The sequence below is a fragment of the Protomyctophum parallelum genome, assembly GCF_964188405.1.
Source record: "Protomyctophum parallelum genome assembly, chromosome: 4".
Classification (NCBI taxonomy): domain Eukaryota; kingdom Metazoa; phylum Chordata; class Actinopteri; order Myctophiformes; family Myctophidae; genus Protomyctophum; species Protomyctophum parallelum.
This window is the reverse complement of record NC_139700.1, coordinates 34,442,150-34,464,299: the sequence shown is the minus strand read 5'-3', so window position 1 is coordinate 34,464,299 and position 22,150 is coordinate 34,442,150. Positions and strand designations below refer to the sequence as shown.

At 42.8% G+C, this 22,150-nt stretch overlaps 1 protein-coding gene across 1 annotated transcript; it reads right to left on the bottom strand.

Annotated features, from left to right (window-relative positions):
* Positions 1 to 1,338: 1,338 nt before the first annotated feature.
* slc12a3 (solute carrier family 12 member 3) lies at positions 1,339 to 21,376 on the bottom strand (the record flags this gene model as incomplete). Its single annotated transcript, XM_083762778.1, has 26 exons — positions 1,339 to 1,480; positions 3,146 to 3,213; positions 3,476 to 3,614; positions 4,708 to 4,794; positions 5,286 to 5,397; positions 5,663 to 5,764; positions 6,780 to 6,836; positions 7,242 to 7,318; positions 7,790 to 7,896; positions 8,062 to 8,199; positions 8,707 to 8,818; positions 8,961 to 9,060; positions 10,284 to 10,439; positions 12,004 to 12,105; positions 12,927 to 13,050; positions 13,673 to 13,780; positions 14,279 to 14,436; positions 14,970 to 15,054; positions 15,715 to 15,845; positions 16,072 to 16,183; positions 16,946 to 17,056; positions 17,626 to 17,765; positions 18,426 to 18,521; positions 19,098 to 19,173; positions 19,664 to 19,813; positions 21,140 to 21,376. 26 exons carry the CDS (start codon positions 21,374 to 21,376, stop codon positions 1,339 to 1,341), a joined length of 3,027 nt encoding a protein of 1,008 aa, XP_083618904.1.
* Between the last annotated feature and the right edge of the window lie 774 nt (positions 21,377 to 22,150).

The following is a 22,150-nucleotide window of genomic DNA, read 5'->3' as shown; positions in this document are numbered from 1 at the left end:
TAGCACATTGCTTGATACAGGTAGACAACCGTACAACAACCTACTACAACCCAAAAGAGAAATTAGGACCCAAACTATAAACGCTTCACACCACGTTGTGAGCTTGTAGATCGGCGTAGCAGTGGTTTTCTGGTTCCACAGATTTTTTCTCCCTATGCATAGAGATTTACAAAAATATTTATATAAATTATTTTAAACCTATAGAATCAAGCCATCCAGGATCCTGGTGAATAATGCCCATGAAACCTTTGATTCTGTGAATTCTTTTAAATAAAAGCCGCTATACAAAGGGTATAATATTACATTTATTATATCATATAAATCAATATTCTTTATTTTGTTTTGTTTTCACAGAATCAAAGGTTTTATGGTCACGAAGCACTAGGAACTTGAATGGTGTGATTCTATATGTTTTCTAATTTATGGAATTCTTTTGAAAAATAATTTCATTTGTTTTTAATTCATGATTTCATTCCCATGTTTTGAAATAATTATAATTAAAAACAAAATGTAGGAAACAAAAATTAAAAGGGCATTTACTCGTGACCCATAACAATGTATCTGCGACCCACCAAAGGGTCCTGTTAGACTGTTAATTATTGTACTGTTCATAGTGTTTAGTGCTTTTTCTGGTTTTATCCTTTTAGCAGATTTTGTATTGACCTGTACTTTCCTTGAACTGTACCCATTCTACAAACATTTTCTTTTACCTTAAACTTTCATCCCATGCACGATTTTTGTAACCCATTCTTTTCACCCAGTGTCAATTGTCTAGACTCTAGTGTATACCTGGGCGCTACACTCCCTCTGCCAACCTGGGGAGAGCAACGGACTGACCTCATGCTTCCTGCAATGCATGAGGAGTCCAAGCTGCTTCTTTTCACCTGACAGGGGAGAATTTCCATAGTATGGAAGGAACACGTTCCAACCAGTTCCTTTCCCCTCCATCAGGTGACCCGGCTGGCCAGGGGGAGGCAGTTTAGAGTCCAGGATTACTGCATGTTCTTGTGAGGCTATAGGGAGTACATGCAAACTACACACAGAAAGGCCCTTTTACAGCCCAGGCCGTAGCGTAACGGTCTGGGCACCGGACTGGTGATCCAGTCGCGGTGTGCCGCGGGTTCGACTCCCGGACCCGACACGGCCTTTACCGCATGTCATCCCCCCATCTCTCTCCCGTTTCCTGTCAGCCTACTTTCTATCCCTTAAAAAATCAATAAAGGCGTAAGCCGCAAAAAAATATCTTAAAAAAAAAAAAAAGAAAGGCCCTTTTACCAACCCCACCTTGGGTATTCTACAAACAAATTTTCAAAATCAATCAATCAATCAATCATAGACTTATTGACAGTAGAAAGTAAGAACATTTTCCTGGTTTCCTCTGACCAATAGGACGGGTGGTCTCAGGTCATGTGACAGGAAGTCCAGCCAGGCCAAGTAGAGAGCGCTGGGACACACACCTCTCCTCCCCACTGGCATAGTGCTGTCAACACACACGCAGGCACGCACGCAGGCACGCACGCACACACACACACACACACACACACACACACACACACACACACACACACACACACACACACACACAGTATTTACTATTTTCAATAATTACTCTTCTCTTCTATAGTACAAAACATATATCACTTCCGCCTATGTATACTTAGGCTATTTGAAAATAGCCGATCTACAAGCTTGTACAGCTAAGGGCTGTATAAAAAGCAGTGCTCATCATGGCTTGTGGTGGACATTTTTGTCCAAATTGAAATTTAGCCACAGACAAAATCAGTGGACAATAATAATACCAGAAACACATAAAGAGATAGCCCTAAATGACCATAACAGGTTTGTAACTGCAGTGTTCAAATGGAACCAAATTAACCTGTACACTCACAGAGTTAAGGGGTCCTTGCAAATAAACATTTGACTAGTTGGACTCCTAATGTGCCATATTGTCATACTAAATATGTGTGAAATGCTGGATATTTGCCATTCTGTGATTGGGTCTTATGATCAAAATAAGAACAATATAATTTGTCCGATAAGGACTGTGGGATGTTGCATGATATCAACCCAAAACTTTCTGTGAGACTGTGACTCAGAGGCACCCACAGGACATATTGATGACTCCTGATAAGAAGACAATTAAACTGGGCGCCCGCTGGCCTAGTGGTCCAGGCGCATGCCACATAGGCTCTGGCCCTGACAGTGTGTCGCGTGTTTGAGTTCCGCTTATGATGACCGTTGCTGCGTGGTGTCTCTCCCCTTCTCCCTGTTTCCTGTCTATCTGCACCTCATTGTAACGATCAATAAAGGAAAACGGACAAAAAAAGAAGACAATTTAACTGACTACTGTATACACTGCCAGCTCCCTGGTACAAAGTCTGTGTCATCTTCAGTTGAGCCCATGTGTGATAGAGCGGGTCATTGTCTGGAGAATTCACAGCGGGCGAGTTGTGTGGATGTATTTACATGATTGATTGATTGATTTATTTAATACTTTAGTAGTCACAAATGTAAACAGCGCGTGGTACAGTAGGCTAAGGCATTAAAGCTTAAAGGATAACACAAAAAACGTCCTGGGGACTTGTTTCAATTGTGTTCCTATGTATTCAATTCATGATGAGAAAATTACAATTTCTGCTGATTTCCTTTTCAGGCCCATGTTTGTTTAATTGTTTTTAGCTATTTTTTTTATGAGGCCATAACATTAACATACGATGAAACTGTCTAACTGGACACGGTGCCAACGAGATTCAGGAACTTCTTTGATTAAGGGCCGATGTTGAAATCGTCCGTCAAAATTCAAGGGTTGGCAAGATTATGGTCAGATTATGAGCCAGCTAATGCACAGCCGCAGGCTCCCAAACCAACGCCCCCAAAAAAGTATTTCCTGTACCAGTAGGTGAGAAGTACAATTCTGCCACTGTCTACTGTATGTCCTGCTGTGTACTAGCTCAGTGGTTCTCAAACAACATTTTCTGGATCAATGTTTGCGGCCCACCCATCTGGCCACTTAACACTATAGCCAAGCATCTTTGTAAGATAATTGATTAAACAAAATGTCCAGCTCTGTGTATGCTGCATGTTGCCCATTTCTCTGTTTACTTTTAAGTGAAAATGCCACAAGATAAAAATAAAAACCACTTACACAACAATCAATGCAGCATCTCTGGAATAGTCTTGAAGAACCTCATTTATACGGACCTGATGGAGAGACTAAAATAATACACAAGGTGTACAAATATTAATTAGAGTGGTGAAAATGCATGTGTCATATGACTCATAATCCTTTGGTAGGTGTGTGTGCGTGTGTGTGTGTGTGTGTGTGTGTGTGTGTGTGTGTGTGTGTGTGTGTGCGTGCGTATGTGTGTGTGTGTGTGTGTGTGTGTGTGTGTGTGTGTGTGTGTGTGTGTGTGTGTGTGCATGCATGTTCTGTGCAGGCGTGCATGTATGTGTGCGTCATGTTATGTTAACTGACCTTGGCCCTATTCCTCTCTATGTCCTGGTCAGTGATCATCCAGGGCTGCTCCTGGCCTGGCTGTAGCCCAGACTGTGAGGCTTCCTTCAGGTTAGTCTCCAGCCTGAAGGGACTTAGCATGTTCTCAAAGCGCTGGACACTGGTGAACAGTATGAGATATTTGCAGGAGGATTGTGGTGAATGTGAAACAGATCACTGTAAGTTCACCGTAATGATCAAGTGTAATATCTAACTGTTGTAATAATTTGTGCTGTCTGTATACAGTATGTTGATAATCCTCAATAGTGTGGAAAGGATCTTCTGAAGATCATATCACATATCATATCTCTGCCTTTCGGGAAGAAATCACCTAACTCCATTTTTCAGAAAATGAAAACATTTACGTTTTTCAGGAAAAACAAAGCAATGCGCCTCATCAAAGGTGGTATTGTGACTTTATATATTGTCAATTACTTGCATGAGACGGGGAGAGGTGGTGGAGTTAGCTGTTGTAGCAGACAGTTTGAGGGTCCAATGCCGTTTTTAATACTTTTCATTGGTTCAATATTGTTTTAACCAACACACAGGCCTAAAGGGTGTTAAATAGCACTAATTTATGCTAAAATAAATAGAGTGGAAAATGGAGTTAGGTGGTTTCCTCCCGACAGCAACGATATCACATCACATATATATCATTGCATTTCCTTATACCATTGATGTTGTCTCACCATCTCTTGTTAATTCATATAATCTCATTTCATCGCATAATGTAATGCATTATCTCATCTCATGTTATTCTCTCATGTCATCATGTACTCTGACGTCAACTCCAGTCATCTCATTTTATTCCATATCATCTGTCATCACATCATTTTATCATCTCATCTCACTTCACCTAATCTCGATCATCTCATCCCATTTCAGCCCATGTAATCTCATATCATCTCACATCTCATTTCACAAGAAATGTAGCTACCAGGCCGGGTGGAAATGTCCAAAACTGTTGCTTTTTTCACGCTCCTTTTCAAGCTTGTGGATCTGCTACTTTTGATACTTTTGTGTGACACTGTTGTATGATCAAGTAGGACATTCATTTACGAAAAAACACAAAAACTTATATGGAGATGAGAGGTTTCTTCCCGACAGAAATGATAAACTGAAAGATGCCTTCGGACTAGGCTAAAATATAAAGTCTGCTACAGTATTCACCAGAATCCTGGAACAAGTAGACCGGTGAAGAGTGTCCAACTCACTGTTCAGGCTGTGGCTTCTCATAGATGTCGGGAAGCACCTGGACGTCATGGAAACCAAGACGGAACTTTTGGATCAGAGCCAGTACCCTGGAAAGAGAACGTAAAGATGCCTATACTGCTTGAATCATAACGTTATTGCAGACCTTCAGTTAAGATGGTTGTTAAATGGCTTGCTCACTCACTGACTCACTGACTCACTGACTCACTCACTCACTCACTCACTCACTCACTCACTCACTGACTCACTCACTCACTCACTCACTCACTCACTCACTCACTCACTGACTCACTCACTCACTCACTGACTCACTGACTCACTCACTCACTCACTCACTCACTCACTGACTCACTCACTCACTCACTCACTCACTGACTCACTGACTCACTGACTCACTGACTGACTCACTCACTCACTGACTCACTCACTCACTCACTCACTCACTGACTCACTCACTCACTGACTCACTCACTCACTCACTCACTCACTGACTCACTGACTCACTCACTCACTCACTGACTCACTGACTCACTCACTCACTCACTCACTCACTCACTCACTCACTCACTCACTCACTCACTCCTCTCTCTGCTGCTCCTTCCTGTTTATGTCGCCTCCCACGAATACTCTGACCTTACACCTGGACCAGCGCTTTCTCCTGGTCAGCAGGTATGGAAGCAGCAGGGTCAGCCCTGCGTCACGTATACACATGCACACACGGCACACACGCACACACACACACACACACACACACACACACACACACACACACACACACACACACACACACACACACACACACACACACACACACACACACACACACACACACACACACACACAGTTATGATGGGTTCTGAGGAAAGAAAGAAAGAAAAAGGACGAAAGAAAGAAAGAAAGAAAGAAAGAAAGAAAGAAAGAAAGAAAGAAAGAAAGAAAGAAAGATGATGATCTGACCTCCGTCATCAGACAGCCAGTAAACATCAATGGTCTTCTTTCCTTGTTTACCCTGGAATATGGAAGCAGGCTGAGGCTCTTCCACTGTGGACATGTGGTGAACTGGTAGAAGACAACAAGTTACTATTGTTATTAACTTATTACCCATCAGAGAAACGCTTGACTTTATTTTATATAGCAACATATGTTTGACAAACTGTTGGACATTTGTGGAATCGGCCTCAGGTCTTAATGGGTTACAAACTGTGTCCCATGCAGGGAAAGATAAGCACTAAGGTTTATTAATCCCTTTACTGAAACTAAATGAATTTCAGTCAGACAACTCACGAATAGATTAACCAATATTTATTGCAGAATGAGTAACAAGTGTGCATATGATATTTGACTTGGCGTTCGGCTCTGCTGGATTTCTCCCTGCTCGGCACGATTAAGCAACAACATAAAACATAAAGAGCAGGGAGATAGATATACAATCCCCTATGGGGAACGATGAAGCAGAGCCCCATGGTGGTGCTGGGGAGGTGGTGGGAGCAAACAGGCGCATACCAACGGTCCGGGGACACTGACAGCAGGAGGATGACAGCAGGAAGAACAGAGACTGAGGTGAGCCTAAATAACATGACAATATGACTGCCGCGTCAACGTAGGCAGGTAGGAAGGAGCATGAGTGTAGTACCTTAGTAATACACGTGTATATGCGCCCGAGGGCATGGCAAGAACCCCCTCGAGATTGACTGACTGAACTGACTCGCGAGCTTCGTTTAATTAGTCTCTATCTCATAATAACAATCATGTCAAATTATTATTATGTTTAAAATGAAGGTCTTGGTAGATTTGCCCTTTACTTTATATCTAATTTCAGGACCAAACACAATGTTACACACCATCCTAAGCTACAGATGGCAGTTGTGTTGATAATGTTATAAATACCATACCCTGAAGAAGGCATATTGCTTGCCGAAACGTTGGTCTTTAAATAAAAATAAATAAAAAGGTTGCATCGTGACTAAGAGTGTTGTCTCCCGTGGTCAGCACCTCCCCACTATTGGTGTGCGCTCCTACCTCTTTGTTTGTTGTGACAATGTTATAATATAAATAACACGACATGCACACATACATGTAGTTATAGTTGGAACAGGACTTGTCTCTAGTCCTCCGTCAAAGCCTGGGTTGACTGCAACAACAAAATAACACAGGGTTACATTTACATCTTATCTTACGCTAGTATTTTTATGTAATATCTTACGAATTATTCAATAAATAAGGATTGGCATTGCTAATTTGGGGTGCTGAACCAATACAATTTCCATATAAGTTATATTAAAGGGAAGCTCCACACACTCAGATCTGCGCACAATCAAAGTATTTATTTAGCAAGCTTTCGGTCTACTGACCTTCTTCAGGCCTGAAGAAGGTCAGTGGCGAAGGCCTAGTGGGAATACAGTAAGTCCACGCACCCAATGGTGCCAAAGGTGTCCTTGTGTGCATGTGAGTCCAAGCAGCCACAGGTGCAGGAAAATGTCTTTCTGGACAAAGTGTGGGTGTGTGTGATATTGGGACTGCTGCTGTGAGTTCTCACCGTGGGACTGACAAGAGAGATCTAGTCCTTCCTTCGTCCTGAGCACACACACCCCATACTGTAGGTCAAAGGCATCACTGAAACACACACGCACATGCACGCACACATGCACGCACACATGCACGCACAGGATCATCTCACATGCTGCCATTCTGTCTTGCGTCTATAGTGTAACCAAATTAACCCTATAGGGTCCCTACATTTTTAGAGCAAACCTTTGCCAAAAATAGACAATTTTACAAGCTTATACAACATGTCAAATTGCAAAACACAATTGTGACTTGTTAACTTTTAGATCAGGGATTTTTCCAAAAGATATTTAGTCCATAGAACGGGAAGAAGGAGGGAGCCTGCCTAGTATAGAATCCTGAAGGACTCCAGTCAACTAAGCACATAGGATTCAAGTGGTGTCTACTGTCTATTGATGCCACATGGTGTGTAGACTACATGTCATCACACTCTCTTCCAACTGGCTAGGCAATGCACAAATAACAAATTAAAATAAACTGAATGTGTCATCACAGTGCGTGTGAGATGAAAGCACTCACTGCAGTATTCCTATGTAGCTGTGTGCAGCCTGAGGTGTGTCTCTGCACCAGTCTTTCTTGAAGCCCATCAGGAGAACATTAGGCCTGATGCGGCCCAAACCTGCCCCCTGGTGGCACACAAAACAATTACAGGAGAGGAGAGTCAGGGGAAAGGAGAGGAGATAGAGATTCAAGAGGAGAGCAGAAGAGAGGAGAGTGGTTAGTCCTAATGACCCTTAATTCGAATAATGAAGACTAGACCAGTCTAAAATAGAATAAAACCAAACTCTGACCTGTAGCAGAATATGAACACCAGATCTCAGATCAGTGGTCACAACACCTCGATAGAACGACTTGACCCGTCTCTGGTTCAGCCAGGTCACGTGACTGCTGCTGCTTGCCTCCTCCACGTCCGATGGCAACTGGCCACCCTGAACAATGGAATACAGAAATACAGTACAATGAATACACCCTGAACAATGAAATACAGTACAATGAATACACCCTGAACAATGAAATACAGTACAATGAATACACCCTGAACAATGAAATACAGTACAATGAATACACCCTGAACAATGAAATACAGTAAAATGAATACACCCTGAACAATGAAATACAGTACAATGAATACACCCTGAACAATGAAATACAGTACAATACAAATTTACGTATTTATCATCCGAACTAAGGCATCTGTCAGCTGAAACATCTGCTTTGGGTGTGTTCGTTGCCTTCTACTCTAATGAGGCTGTAGTTCTTGTTTGATCGATTAGGTAAACGCTATTAGTTAAACGTCTCTTTCATTGTGTGTGTGTGTGTGTGTGTGTGTGTGTGTGTGTGTGTGTGTGTGTGTGTGTGTGTGTGTGTGTGTGTGTGTGTGTGTGTGTGCGCACGTGCGTTCGTGTGTGCGTGTGTGAGTGTTGTGCTGAGCTCACAGTCACTACATTGCCACACATCATGAGACTCTGTCCTTTGGTGAAGGAGTTGACGAAATCCACCAGAGCGGGTCGGCTGCTGGGTGGGCCCGTCAGCACCAGGCACTGTGGTCTGAAAAGACATGTCCAAATGACACTCACAGCAAATACCTCAAATTGTACTGTATTTACCGGTAGTTAGTAAAAGAGTGAATGTAGTTAGTTATGTTACAACACTACATAAAGTATAAAGCAGGCTAAAGGTAAACTCTCACCGGTAGTTCTTGATGTGGTCTTCCACCTGGTTGAGACCTATGCAGTAGGAAAGTGCCAGGTTGTAGGAGCCAGCCTGGACAGATGATCCCCAGTTCACAGCTAATAATGGATGAGAGACAAAATAACACTTCATAGCATACTGTACAGTGCAGATGTTTAAAAGAATGACAACAATAACAACAACGATGATCACTCCAACTCATATGAACCTCTGTACTGTTTCCTGGATACCCAAAAGAAAGAAATCCAGTTCCATCAGCTGTTTCATTTACTACCATTTGCTAGTACAGGGAAAACATGCACATGTATACATGTTACACTTTTTTACTCGTTGTTTACTTTTTCTTATACTCTTTACTCTATCCCTTTGTTTGCTGTGCTTGCTGTGTTTTATGTTGACGACTGTTATGCTGCTGCTGCTGCATTGTCTGAAGGAAGCCAAACAAGTTTTACTTGTACCTGCATCATGTACACAAGATGTAACAATAAAGTTCAACCTTGAACCTTGCTTTACGGTATATATAGGCTACATTATTTTTTAATTTTACGATGACACGTGTAACAGATGTACAATGATCTTGGATGGTGCGAGAGCCCTCATATGTTTTGTCAATGTGATTGTTGTTTGTTGTCATTGTTTGTGCGTTGTGCCTGAGGATCCCCGCGGAAACCAGATGATGCATCTCAAGAGGATTATCCTACAATAGAACATTTACATGAATAAGTAAGTAGCGACTCACCGCTCGCCCAAACACATCTCTGTTTTTACCAACCACCGTTGGTCACCTTATCACCTCATCACCTAAAACTGGAGTATGAGTAGGTCTTTAGTATCGAGCTCAATTGGGTAGTCAGATTTATGCGTGTCAGATTATTGGGACGTTGGAGGAGCCCCTGTTTCTGCAGCATGGGGCAGCTTTGACCCCCCAGCCATGAAGTACCACTGGACATGACACTAGCCTGACTAGAGTATGTCGCAGGATCTTAACCCCAATCCAAGCCTTGATTCTAAGTGCCAAGCAGAGAGGCTTGTTTGGTATGACTCAGCAGGGGATTGAAGTTGAACAGCGACGTCCTATTCCGTCACTAACCACAAGGCCACTGCGCTGATGGTCTATTAACCAACCAATATCTGATCAGACTTGTCCGAGCATTTTGACTTGTCTCCTAGCAACACGGTGGATAGCTTTTGTGATGTTGGTGCGGCAAATCTGCACTTCACAGCCTCACTGTGTGTGTGTGTGTGTGTGTGCGTGTGTGTGTGTGTGTGTGTGTGTGTGTGCGTGCATGTGTGCGTGCGTGCGTGCCTGTGTGTGTGTTACCTGGTCTCTTATAAAGGACATATCCCAACAGGAAGAGAACAATGCCCATGGCGATGAGTGCCGCCCACCAGGTCAGAAGGAACATGATCACCACAGACACCACGGCTCCTAGCAACGATGCCCACTTATTGTAGAACCTGAAAGATGGACGCCAGCCTAGAGGGATATACCAAAATACACACACATACTTTATGTAGACAAATTACAATTACAATTTAGGCATATACTGTAGCAGACGCTCTTAATCCAGAGCGATTTACAGTAATCAGGAACAATACAAGGTAGAATACATAGAAATACAGTAGTCATCAAGAATCAAAAGCAAGCTAAGAGCCTAATATCTGTGCAGTGAAGCTATAAGTATACATTATAGAGTGCTATTATGTGCTACGTCTACATGAAATGCTAACTTATAAATCTAATAAAATGCTAAATTATAAATTACTTAAGTTTAGCCTGTAAGGTCATTGGGAGTGAGTCTGCAGTTCTGATTGGAAGCCAGAAGGGCGTTTTTAGTGAATGTTCTGCCAGCTTCCCTGTGTTGCCTGATCTGAGCGTGCGTGGGGGAAAGATAGGGGGTGCCATACCTTTGATTGCTTTGAAGGCCAGCATCAGAGTTTTGTACTCTGTGCTGGCAGTGAGCCAATCGAGGGAGCGGAGAAATTTGGTTGGTTGAAGACCAACCGAGCTGCAGAATTCTGGATTAATTGGAGAGGCTTAAATGCGCATGCAAATAGATGTGAAACAAATAGATGTATACAGTGTACGGAAATAGCCATACAAATAGGGTTATACTGCCGGATTACAGCAGAAAACACTTTGAAGCTGAGGTGATCTGAAGCCCTATGAGAGATGATTTGAAGCCCTATGAGAGGTGATTTGAAGCCTTATATGAGAGATGATTTGAAGCCTTATATGAGAGATGATTTGAAGCCTTATATGAGAGATGATTTGAAGCCCTATGAGAGGTGATTTGAAGCCCTATATGAGAGATGATTTGAAGCCTTATGAGAGGTGATTTGAAGCCTTATATGAGAGGTGATTTGAAGCCTTATATGAGAGGTGATTTGAAGCCCTATGAGAGGTGATTTGAAGCCCTATATGAGAGGTGATTTGAAGCCCTATATGAGAGGTGATTTGAAGCCCTTGAGAGGTGATTTGAAGCCCCATGAGAGGTGATTTGAAGCCCTATATGAGAGGGTGATTTGGAGTTTATGGATGGATTATTTGATATAGTTTTGCTGTTGCAAAATCAGGTCTCTGATTAATTCACTCATCTATATGTTACTATGAGTACCAGTAGGGGCAAAGGTGGTGCTGTTGTGCCAGAAACAGAGAGAGAGAGAGAGATGGGGCGGGGGGGGGGGGGGGGTGGGGGGGCAGGGGTAGAGGGGAGAGGGGAGTTGCACCACTCAGTTCACATGGGTGTGATGTTTTCTTCATGTTTGGATTCTTCATTCACCATTAAGGAATGCTTTGCAAACAAAAATTCTCATCTTGGGTGAAGTACTCCTTTGGCTCCTAGCAACAAGGTAGCCTACATAATTTCCCAACCGGTCCATTTGGTTACTTTATTACATTCTTCAGAGTTCAATTAACACTGAGGATTTAAGTGTGCATTGACGCTATACCCCTTTGAACTTGAACCTCGGCTCGAATGTTATCGTGCTTATAAGCGCTGGTCGATCATCTGTTAAATTCTGCACAGTGTGTGTGGTACCTGGAGAGTTGGTGATGGAAGCGTGGAAGCAGCTGAAGTTAATGAGAGCGTAGGAGCACAGGAAGAAGTTGGAGATGATGGGCGCGATGGTGTTCAACTCCGCTAGGAGGAAAGGGAGAGGATTTAAAGCACAAAAAGAGCACCGTCTTCGTCTGTCAGCTACAGTGGTGTTATGGAACATTAATTATATTATAGTAGTGTCTGAGTCAGTCTCTGACTGTGTGGTGAACAAACCACTGCTCCTCTGCCAGAGGTGCTGGAGGCAAAAGGAAACCAAATTGAACAATAAAAGGCAACCTCGACACACTCAAAGAAAGCTGTGCAAAAATCGGATTTCTTTTTTCTGTTTCCACTTTTTCATAGCAAGCTTTCCTTATAAGAAGGTCTATAATCAAAAGCTTGCTAAAATTTTATTTTTTTAAAGGCAGATTTTTGCAAAGCCTTGAGTGTGCAGGGGCTGCCTTTTAATGTTCATTTTCTGAGTTGAATTAACACTTTTTTACAGTGTAGATTAGGGTCCCAGAGATCAAATGTGTTGGGGTTCGTGGCCTAAGCCAGTGGTTCTCAACCTGTTGGTCGGGACCCCTGGGAAAAATAAGCCCACTACTTAATAACCAATAAACAATACTATAGAAAACATTAGCCAAATTGTCTAATTATATAAGAAAGAGGCATTGTGAGGAGACGTTGTGAGCTTGTAGATCTGCTATTTTCTCAATATTTCTCTGTGGAACCGTAAATGTAAAGCCTCAACAACTAATTCCAAGTGCTTATCAGGGTGGGAGGTCCCCAGTTCAAATATAATAATAAATTATTTTTGGGGGGCCACGGTCTGAAAAGGTTGAGAACCACTGGCCTATATAAGCCACCAAATGGTTCAGACGAGAGGTACTACATCTGAGCTGTCCATCATGCAGGCTCACCTATCAGGACGAAACACACAGCGATGATGTACGTCAGGAGATAGCCTCTGATTGGCTCGTCGTTCTTGCCGTAACCTTTCCCAAAGAAGCCAATGAGGGGGTAGAGTTTGTCCTTACACAGACACTGCGGAGATGAGGAGGAAGAGAGCTGAGCCAGAGCGAGGACAGGACAGCTGCACACACTTTGGTTCACTGCAAATAACCGAGCACTCTGTAATAGTGTTTAGATAGTATAATGTAAAGCAGTAAGCACTATTTCTGGTGCGAGGCCTGCAGTGCTAGAAGAACTCCAGCAATAGCATGCAGGTTGTCTCTCCCGGCAGTGGGAAAACAGACACATTATTAATGGGTCTGTTATTGACCCATTAAGACCGGTGTCATTTTAGGTTTTAGCTAGACTGTAGCAATAGGTAAGATTTTTCAGAAAACTCTTTTATTTAGATTTAGAGCAGTAGAGCCCATGTAGGCTATACAAGCTCACTTTGTGCCATGCTGCGAGCTTGTATATCTGCTATTTTTGAAAATAGTTGTTTGTTTGGGGGTCCTTGGCATGAAGTGGTGTGAGAACTATTGATTTAGAAGAGATTTGTAGACTTGGCCTTAGGTCTTAATGGGTTAATATCAAAGACAGTGTGTGTGTGTGTGTGTGTGTGTGTGTGTGTGTGTGTGTGTGTGTGTGTGTGTGTGTGTGTGTGTGTGTGTGTGCTCGTGTGCGCGTGCGTGCGTGTGACCGTGTGACCGTGTACCTGGAACACCTTGGGAGCAGACACCAGACAGGCCAAAGCAGAGGACAGTGTTGCACCAAAGATACCAGCTGTGATCAGTGGAGCGAACCCTGACACCATGCTCATCGCCTGCGGACAGAGAGAGGAGGGACATTTGCTGACTTTATAATTGTTGATATTCCTGTTCGCTTTGGCCACTATAAAGTATAAAGTATAATAAATAAAGGTCTATTCATACTCCAGTTTTAGGTGATAAGATGACCACCTTTTCGGTGGTCACCTCATCACCTAAAACAGGAGCATGAATGGGTCCTAAGGGGCCCGATTCACTAAGCTGTTTACACTCATATTTTGGGTATAAAGGAATTTTCCAAACTTCCCACGTTAGTAGTCTAGAATAAGGCATTCTAATGACATATAGCAAGCTTTGGTCCCATGTAAGTCTGCATCCGATCAGACTTACTGCTAAATTAACAGACGAAAAATGATTACTGAATCAGACTACTATACTAACATGGGAAGTTTGGAAAATGTGTTTACACCAAAGATATGGGTGTAAACAGCTCAGTGAATCAGGCCCTATAAAAGTCTTTAAAATTGTGCTAAGCCTTTCCACATTAGACTGACCTGGTAGTAGTTGCTGAGTCCGTGGTGACATGTGTTATTGTTGATACACTCAGTGAAGTCCCATCCATAATGACAAGCTATACCAACACAGCCATGGAGGCTGGATGTGGAGATGGTGTCATTCACCAGGCCGGAGGCATCGCGCACAACACACGCACCTGGTGGGAGAATCAATCACAACACACGCACCTGGTGGGAGAATCAATCACAACACACGCACCTGGTGGGAGAATCAATCACAACACACGCAAACGTGTAGCTGATCTACATGGTCCTGAGCTTGTAGATCGGCTATTTCTGACACGCAACCAAGTGTAAAATCAACCATTACGACACCATCAAGGCCCGCCAAAATACATTTTAGTAGACTAAATGAACTATAGATTTAGTCAACTAAAATCGTATTATATTTAGTCAACTAAAACTAAAACATTTTAGATTACTAAATATGATTAAAACTAAATGAAATTTGATTCAAAAGACTATGAGAAATCAACACTGACTTGTAACTCCTCATACAGTATACTGTACAATTGGAGCCATTTGGTTCTATTTTTATTTTGTACAATCTCAGAGTTAATTAAACACAGATTTTAGGAGTGGACACGCACGCACGCACGCACACACACACACACACACACACACACACACACACACACACACACACACACACACACACACACACACATACCAATGGTAGCAGCGATAATGAGGTAAGACAGCGTGGTCCAGAAGATAGCCATCAGTGTTCCTCTGGGGATAGCAATGGTAGGGTCCTGAAACCAGAGGAGGAGAGTACATCATATCACTAGACTGTACGGCTAGTGGTTCTCAAACTCAAAAATATATGCCAGGGACCCCCATACGAGAAGATGTTTACAGGCAGCTCTAGCAGTGATTCTCAACTATTTTAATTTCAAAGACCCCCAGTTTGACATGCATTAGGCTACGAACCCCCATTTAATGGCATTTCTATCTCTGGGACCACAATTGTTGATATTGTAAAATCAATGTTAATGTAACTCTCAGAGTTACAGACCCATAAGGGTGCATTTGGTTCCTATACTATCAATCATTTAGCTGGGGAGTGGGGAGCCTCTGGTACTCCATCAAGGACCCCCAGGTGTCCACAAACCCCTGAGAGCCACTGCTGTAGGGTCCTGAGACAAGAGGAGGAGGATGCATCACTCTGGTACCTACTGTACTGTAGTTAGGAACCTTACTACTGTAGTTAGGATCCTTACTTACTAGAACCCAACCAATGCCAGATTCCTGGGTCAGATGCTACACCCTCAGATGGATGGATACACCCTCCCTAACGGACCAAGCAGTGGAGGTCAGCAGCAACAATACGGGAGAACTGGCAGAATCACTGGAATTGGGAAGGGAAATCTTTTTTGAAAGAATATCTCAAAAGAGAGTTAGAGATGACGTACCTTCAGATCTCCAGAGATGTTGGCTCCTGCCAGGATGCCAGTGGCAGAGGGAAAGAAAATTGAGAACATGCCAAAGAAACTGCCCTCTGGACCGCGCCAGTTGGGCACAAAGTTGGCAGCAAAGATGTCCGCTGTATGTATAGGGGAGGGAAGTGATCGTTTGACCAGGGAGCAACTGCAACACTCTCACAATGTCATATGTATAAAAAGGATAAAATAATGTACTGTAATGTCTCCTCAGGGATCAATTAATTGGAATCTTTAATATGATTTTAGTGTTGATAGAGCTCAATAGAGGATGTGGACGTGAAGAAAACCATGTTGCGATAAAATGATATTCTTTGATCAAACTGTCACCTTTGTAGCTGAAGAATCCCTTGGCTTGTTTCTGAGGTGAGGCAGGCATGATGGTTCCAACGATGTAGTTGACAAACGAAACCATGATGACAAAAAAGAACAGAACCTGAGCCTAGACAGGAGAAGACAAAGTACAAAATACAAAGAATTTTAGTATGTAAGTACAAAATACAGTTACAGAGGGTGCACACACATCGCTCCTTGAGAGGTCCTAGCCAATGGATTAACCCATTAAGACCCGAAGCTGAGGATTCTACAAAAACATTCTAAATCAGTAGCTCTCACACCTTTTCGTAATTCAAAATTGTTCAAGACTTTAAAAAAAGTTCAAACATAGAAGATGTACAAGCTCGTAACGCGACACAAAGGGATGCGCTGTGAGCTTGTAGATCTGCTATTTTTGAATAGCCGACGTTAAAATCTAAGCTGACACAGATGCTTTCCCGGTTTTAATGGGTAACACTGAAACATCAAGGAGTATAGGGCTTCACACTCGTATAGCTGCCGTTGCCAATATATAGCTGCCGTTGCCAATATATAGCTGCCGTTGCCAATATATAGCTGCCGTTGCCAATATATAGCTGCCGTGGCCAATATTTTATTGTGGACACTGTCTCTGTGTCCACATAAAATGTTGGCATCGGCAACTACGAGTGTGCGTCTCTAGTCCTTGATTTTAAGTACAAAACAGTCACACAAGTCATACTGTAGCCATGATGCAAAGTAATTGGGTGCGGTCAGACAGACAGAGTCAGACGGACGGGCGGACTGACGGACGGACAGACGGACGGACAGAGACATTAGAACTTGTCTCATCACCAGAAGTTATGCAGCAATCTTCTTACATAAGTTTCTTGTAATTGGTTTGGCTAACCTTTGACTCCCATTCCATGCCAGCCAATGAGATGGCCAGCAGACATGTGACGGTGATGACACCGATGATGCGGATGTCATTGAGTGGGTCCACTATGGCAGCTCCATTCTCCTGAGGCAGAGACAAAGAGAGAAGGCTGCCTGTCGTTAGTCGTATGGCCTCCTCCATTAATGACATTTACAATTTAGGCATTACATTTATAAGATGATGCTGTTAATCTAGAGCTATTTACAGTAAGCAAGGTAAACACAAGGTAATACATCAAATGCACTAGAATCATAGGTAAACCAAAAATCATAGCTCTGGTCCATAGCTCTAATGGCTTCATGAAGGCATTAGAGCTATATGGACCAGAGCTACATTGAAATACACACGATCGAGGATGCCAGGTCTAGAGATGACATGGCATCTGTGTCTATACAAACCTTGTAAACTAAATTGCTGTATAATGTAGCCTTTGCATAAGCCTGCAAGGTCGACAAGGCAAGTGCAAGTGCTTCGGCAAGTTCTACCTACGGGCTAAGGTGGAGGTGACTCTGCAGTTAACTACAATGGGGAGTTGTTGGTTCCACAGTTTTGGAGCCAGATTAACAAACTGCATACTAAATAAACATGCGCATCAGTGTAACTGTAACTGTAAGTAAAGTTTCTCTCACACACAAACACACTACTCTCCTCACCTGCATGAGGGCTTGTACAGTCTCAGCAAAGCCCACAGTGTGCATGGCCACTGCCACAGCGTTGGCAAAGGCAAAGATCAGACCAATGGAACCACCAAGCTCTGGACCCAAACTACGACTGATCAGGAAATATGTCCCACCTGAACACAAGTCAACAGAGTGTGACTATGTGTGTGTGTGTGTGTGTGTGTGTGTGTGTGTGTGTGTGTGTGTGTGTATGTGCGTGTGTGTGTGCGTGCGTGTGTGTGTGTGTGTGTGTGTGTGTGTGTGTGTGTGTGTGTGTGTGTGTGCGCTCGCGCATGCGTGTGCGCATGCGTGCGAGTGTGCGCATGCGTGCGTGTGTGCTCGTGTGTGTATGTATGTGTGTTAGATGCTGATGAGGTCAGATCAACATATGGAATGTCAGAACAGGTCAGCTCCATATATGGAGATATAAGGGTGGCAGCGGTGGCAGTGTCTTGAGTGTACAGGGTTTGATAGGTATAGGTCAGAAAGAAGGAAGACATCGAAGAGGAAGGATGGATGGGGAAGGATCAACATATGGAATGTCAGAACAGCTATAGGTTCTGACATATATCCAGATATATCCATATATCCGTCTGTGCATTAAAAACACAGTTCAGTTCAGTGTGCAGTGCAGTGGCCACAGGCTTAGCTCTTATTCAGCAGTCTAATTGCTGCCAGATAGAAGCTGTTCATGTGATGAGTGTGGTGGTGTTGGTCTGGAGGCCACTATAGCTCCTGCGTCCTGAGCCACTGCTGTGCTGCCCTGCAGTAATTAACTGCTGCTGTGTACTGACCTCCTTTCACCTTGCCATTGGTAGCAATGGCAGAGGTAGACAGACCCGTGATCCCTGTGATGCAAGAGGACAACAGAATGATCACCCAGGTGAGACCTGAAGGGGGGGAGACGGGGGGGGGGGGGATGGCGGTTATATATTATACTGCGTCAAAATGAATGTCAAAATAAAACTCCCCTAGAAGAAGTCCAACAGAAACCATGGTAACAATATAGTGGCCAAATTACGAAAAATATATTTACCGGTATGCTGAAAATTAAACCCAGCACCTGTTTTGTTGCAAACTCTGTAACCCATTATGTAATTTTAACCTGCACCTTGGGGCAGCATTCTGGTCAATGACAATTACCACTATGTGATCGGGACATCCCTATATCAATATCATATTAATCAATATCAATATCATATTAATATCATGATATTAGACTGGATATTGTCTGTAACATTGGATATTGTACTATTGTGTTATTAATAAAATAAAATATTAAAATCGGATCCGGAAAAAACGGTGTCGGCGGATACTCAAAATCAAATGATCAGAATCGGATTGGGAGCAAAAAAACGTGATTGGGACATCCCTACACAGTACATGTACTCCATGTAATAAAGTAAATGATGTAACACAGTACATATTCCATGTACGGTAATAAAGTAAATTATGTAACACAGTACCTATACCAGCCTGAGCAGTGATCCAAGGCAGTCTCAGGTACAAGATCACACCCCAGATGTTCAACATGCAGCGGATCTACACAACAGACAGCAAAGTGAGACATTATTGATTCATTAGCAATGAAACGAATGACGTTTCAACTTCATGCAACAGTTAATCGAACTAATTGATTTAATCTATTATTTTTCTACCTTTTTTTTTGTTGCAGAAATGAGCAGATAAGCGATTTTTGTAACAAAGGTTTAGTTGATTTAAAAATAATCTATTGGATGTTTTTTGGTTGAGACTGACAGAAAATACTGTGGCTAAAAATAGCAGGTATACAAGCTCACAGCATATCATTTTGTGCCCAGCTGCGAGCTTGTACATCTGCAATTTTGAAACAATTTCTACAAAATCTTGAAAGTATTGGAACAGTTGAAATAATGTTATTCTAACACAAGTAAATCTTCTCTTCTGGGGTCTATATGGCACAAAACAGATAGAGGGTCCGTCGCCAAATACATCTCATTTTGGGGTTCCTAGCCATGAAAAGGTTTGATATCCGCTGCATACAGTATGTTACCATGACTCCCTGCACCCAGCCAAACCGAGGAGGTTCAGATGGTGGACCATCCTCTTCATCCTCGTCTTCATCATCGTTATCAGAGGGGTCTTCTTCTATGGTATGTCTGGCTGCAGTCTCTTCATACAGAGGAGGTGGGCTGGAGTCCTCCTGAAACATGACGGACAACCTCGATGGCATTCGGTACATTAAAGACTTTTGTTTTCAACCATGCTTCATGGGGGTGAACATTGAGAGGGACCTGACCTGGGACTGCCATGTCACTCCAGTGCAGTCATACAATAGGCCTTAATTTTTGGTCAAACATGTAGCTTGTTTGTCCTGAAGGCACATCCTTTAACTACCTATTATTTTTTGGTTTATTACATTTTCAAAAAACAAACACATATTCAATGTTAAAGAAAATAGCCTATAAACAAGCTCACAATACACCACGATGTAGATCTGCTACCTCATACATTTTTGAAAATGTATATGACAATATATTGACGTAAGTGAAGTGGTTAAACATTTAATTAGCTTTTAATTATTATCAGCATGCAGACAAACACAATTATCATTTGAGTTGGGTTGAAAATTGTGACAAGCATGGATCAATACTCCTAATTCATTGTACACTGTCAGCTGCATACGTTTAGGCTACACAGTCTCTTGTTCTTGTAACTGAAGTCACTTGGATAAAAACAAATCACACACGTGTGAACTGAGTGGTGCAATCCCCCCCCCCCCCCCCCTCTCTCTCTCTCTCTCTCACACTCTCTCTCATTAGAGACAAAGCACTACCCCTCTCACTGTTTCTGGCGCCCCCTACTGCTATTATTAAGTCACATACTCGTGCTCACTTATACATACAAACAGGTACACAACACACACACAGGTACACGGACATTGCTGCTACTACCCCTCTCACTGTTTCTGGTGCCCCCTACTGCTATTATTAAGTCACATACTGGTGCTCACTTATACAAACAGGTACACACACAGGTACATACAAACAGGTACACACACAGGTACATACACACACAGGTACACGGACATTGCTGCTTGTAGGAGTGGTTGCACCACTCAAAAACATTACTTATTTCAACCACGGAACAGCCAGGATGCCACTTAACCCATTCTGACCCGAGATCAGATTCTAAAAATGTCAGTCGTTCTTTGATTTTTCAAAAATAGCAGACCTACAAGCTCGTAGCGCGCCACTCGGTGGCGCGCTATGAGCTTGTAGATCTGCTATTTTTCAATAGCTAAAGCATAACATGATGCCAACACCAAAATGGGTGCCCGGTCAGAATGGGTTAAACATCATATGCTTGAATGGAGTCCCTCAGGGCTCCATTCTAGTGTATTTTCTGTTTTCTGTTATTGTGGAGAACATTTTAGCAGAAAATAGCAATTTGTCGATCTGCTATTTTCTGCGAAAGCTTTTCCCAGCAATACGGGTTAAAGAAGTGGTTCATTTGAACTTTGGCTCACCTCAGGGTTGGCACGCAGTTGATACAGTGAAGGTCTGAAGCGTCTCCGGCGGCCCCAAACCGCCGTGTTGGCGTAGAAGTCATAGTGTGGCGGAGTGTCCAACGTGTCGTAGCCTACTGAGCCGTTGAGCCTTCCATTGTTGTCATTATAGTGGTGATAATAACCGGCTTGGTTGAGGTTCTCGTGAGTTTGGAAACAAGACAGGTTTATGCCCTCGTTGGTGACCGGTAACTCCATTCAGAATCACAAGTAACCTTCTTTGTCTTTAGTAAGAAAATTATTATGCAAGAAACTTATGTTTTTAGTAAGGACAGAAAATTGAGGAAACAGAAAATCAGTCCAAGTTGACTAGTAGGCTACATTTTAAACAGAAGAAAGTAAAAGCATATTTTTGAAAACATTTAGATATAATATACTCAAAACACAGTGAGTCAGTCAGCAATGAGTTTGACATGAAATTAGTGACCCTTTCCGTGTGCATTCATTGGTTTTTATACATGACCTTAACCAAGACAGGAAGAGCCTCGGGCTAAACATGAGTAACTCAATATTCTAACCTGACTAATCACAAGACTTACTGTAAATGTGCACCTTGTCAGTTAGAGCACAGACCATACGCTCCGAAAGTCCTAGTAGTAAGTGTATGTCCGATGCAGTACAATTATTGTACTGATTATTAGGGGTGCTCTGATCAGGTTCTTTGTGTTTGATTCCGATCACCGATGTTTTCTCACATTGGCCAGATACCGACTTTGTGCATAAGGGGAAAATTCTCATATTTCCCAAATTATTACCAGTAAGACGCCCTGGGGGCGTGCACGCATCCGCCTGGGTGACGGCAGACTGCTGGGTGAGCGCTGGCGCTTTGGCATGGGGGGGTCAGATCAACATTATGGAATGTCAGGTCAGCACCATATATGGAGTCAAAGGGTGAAAGTGGGGGAAGCGGGGGAAGTGTCTTGAGTGTACAGTAAAGGGTTTGGTGAGGGCCCAGGTAGGGCTGGGCCTTCA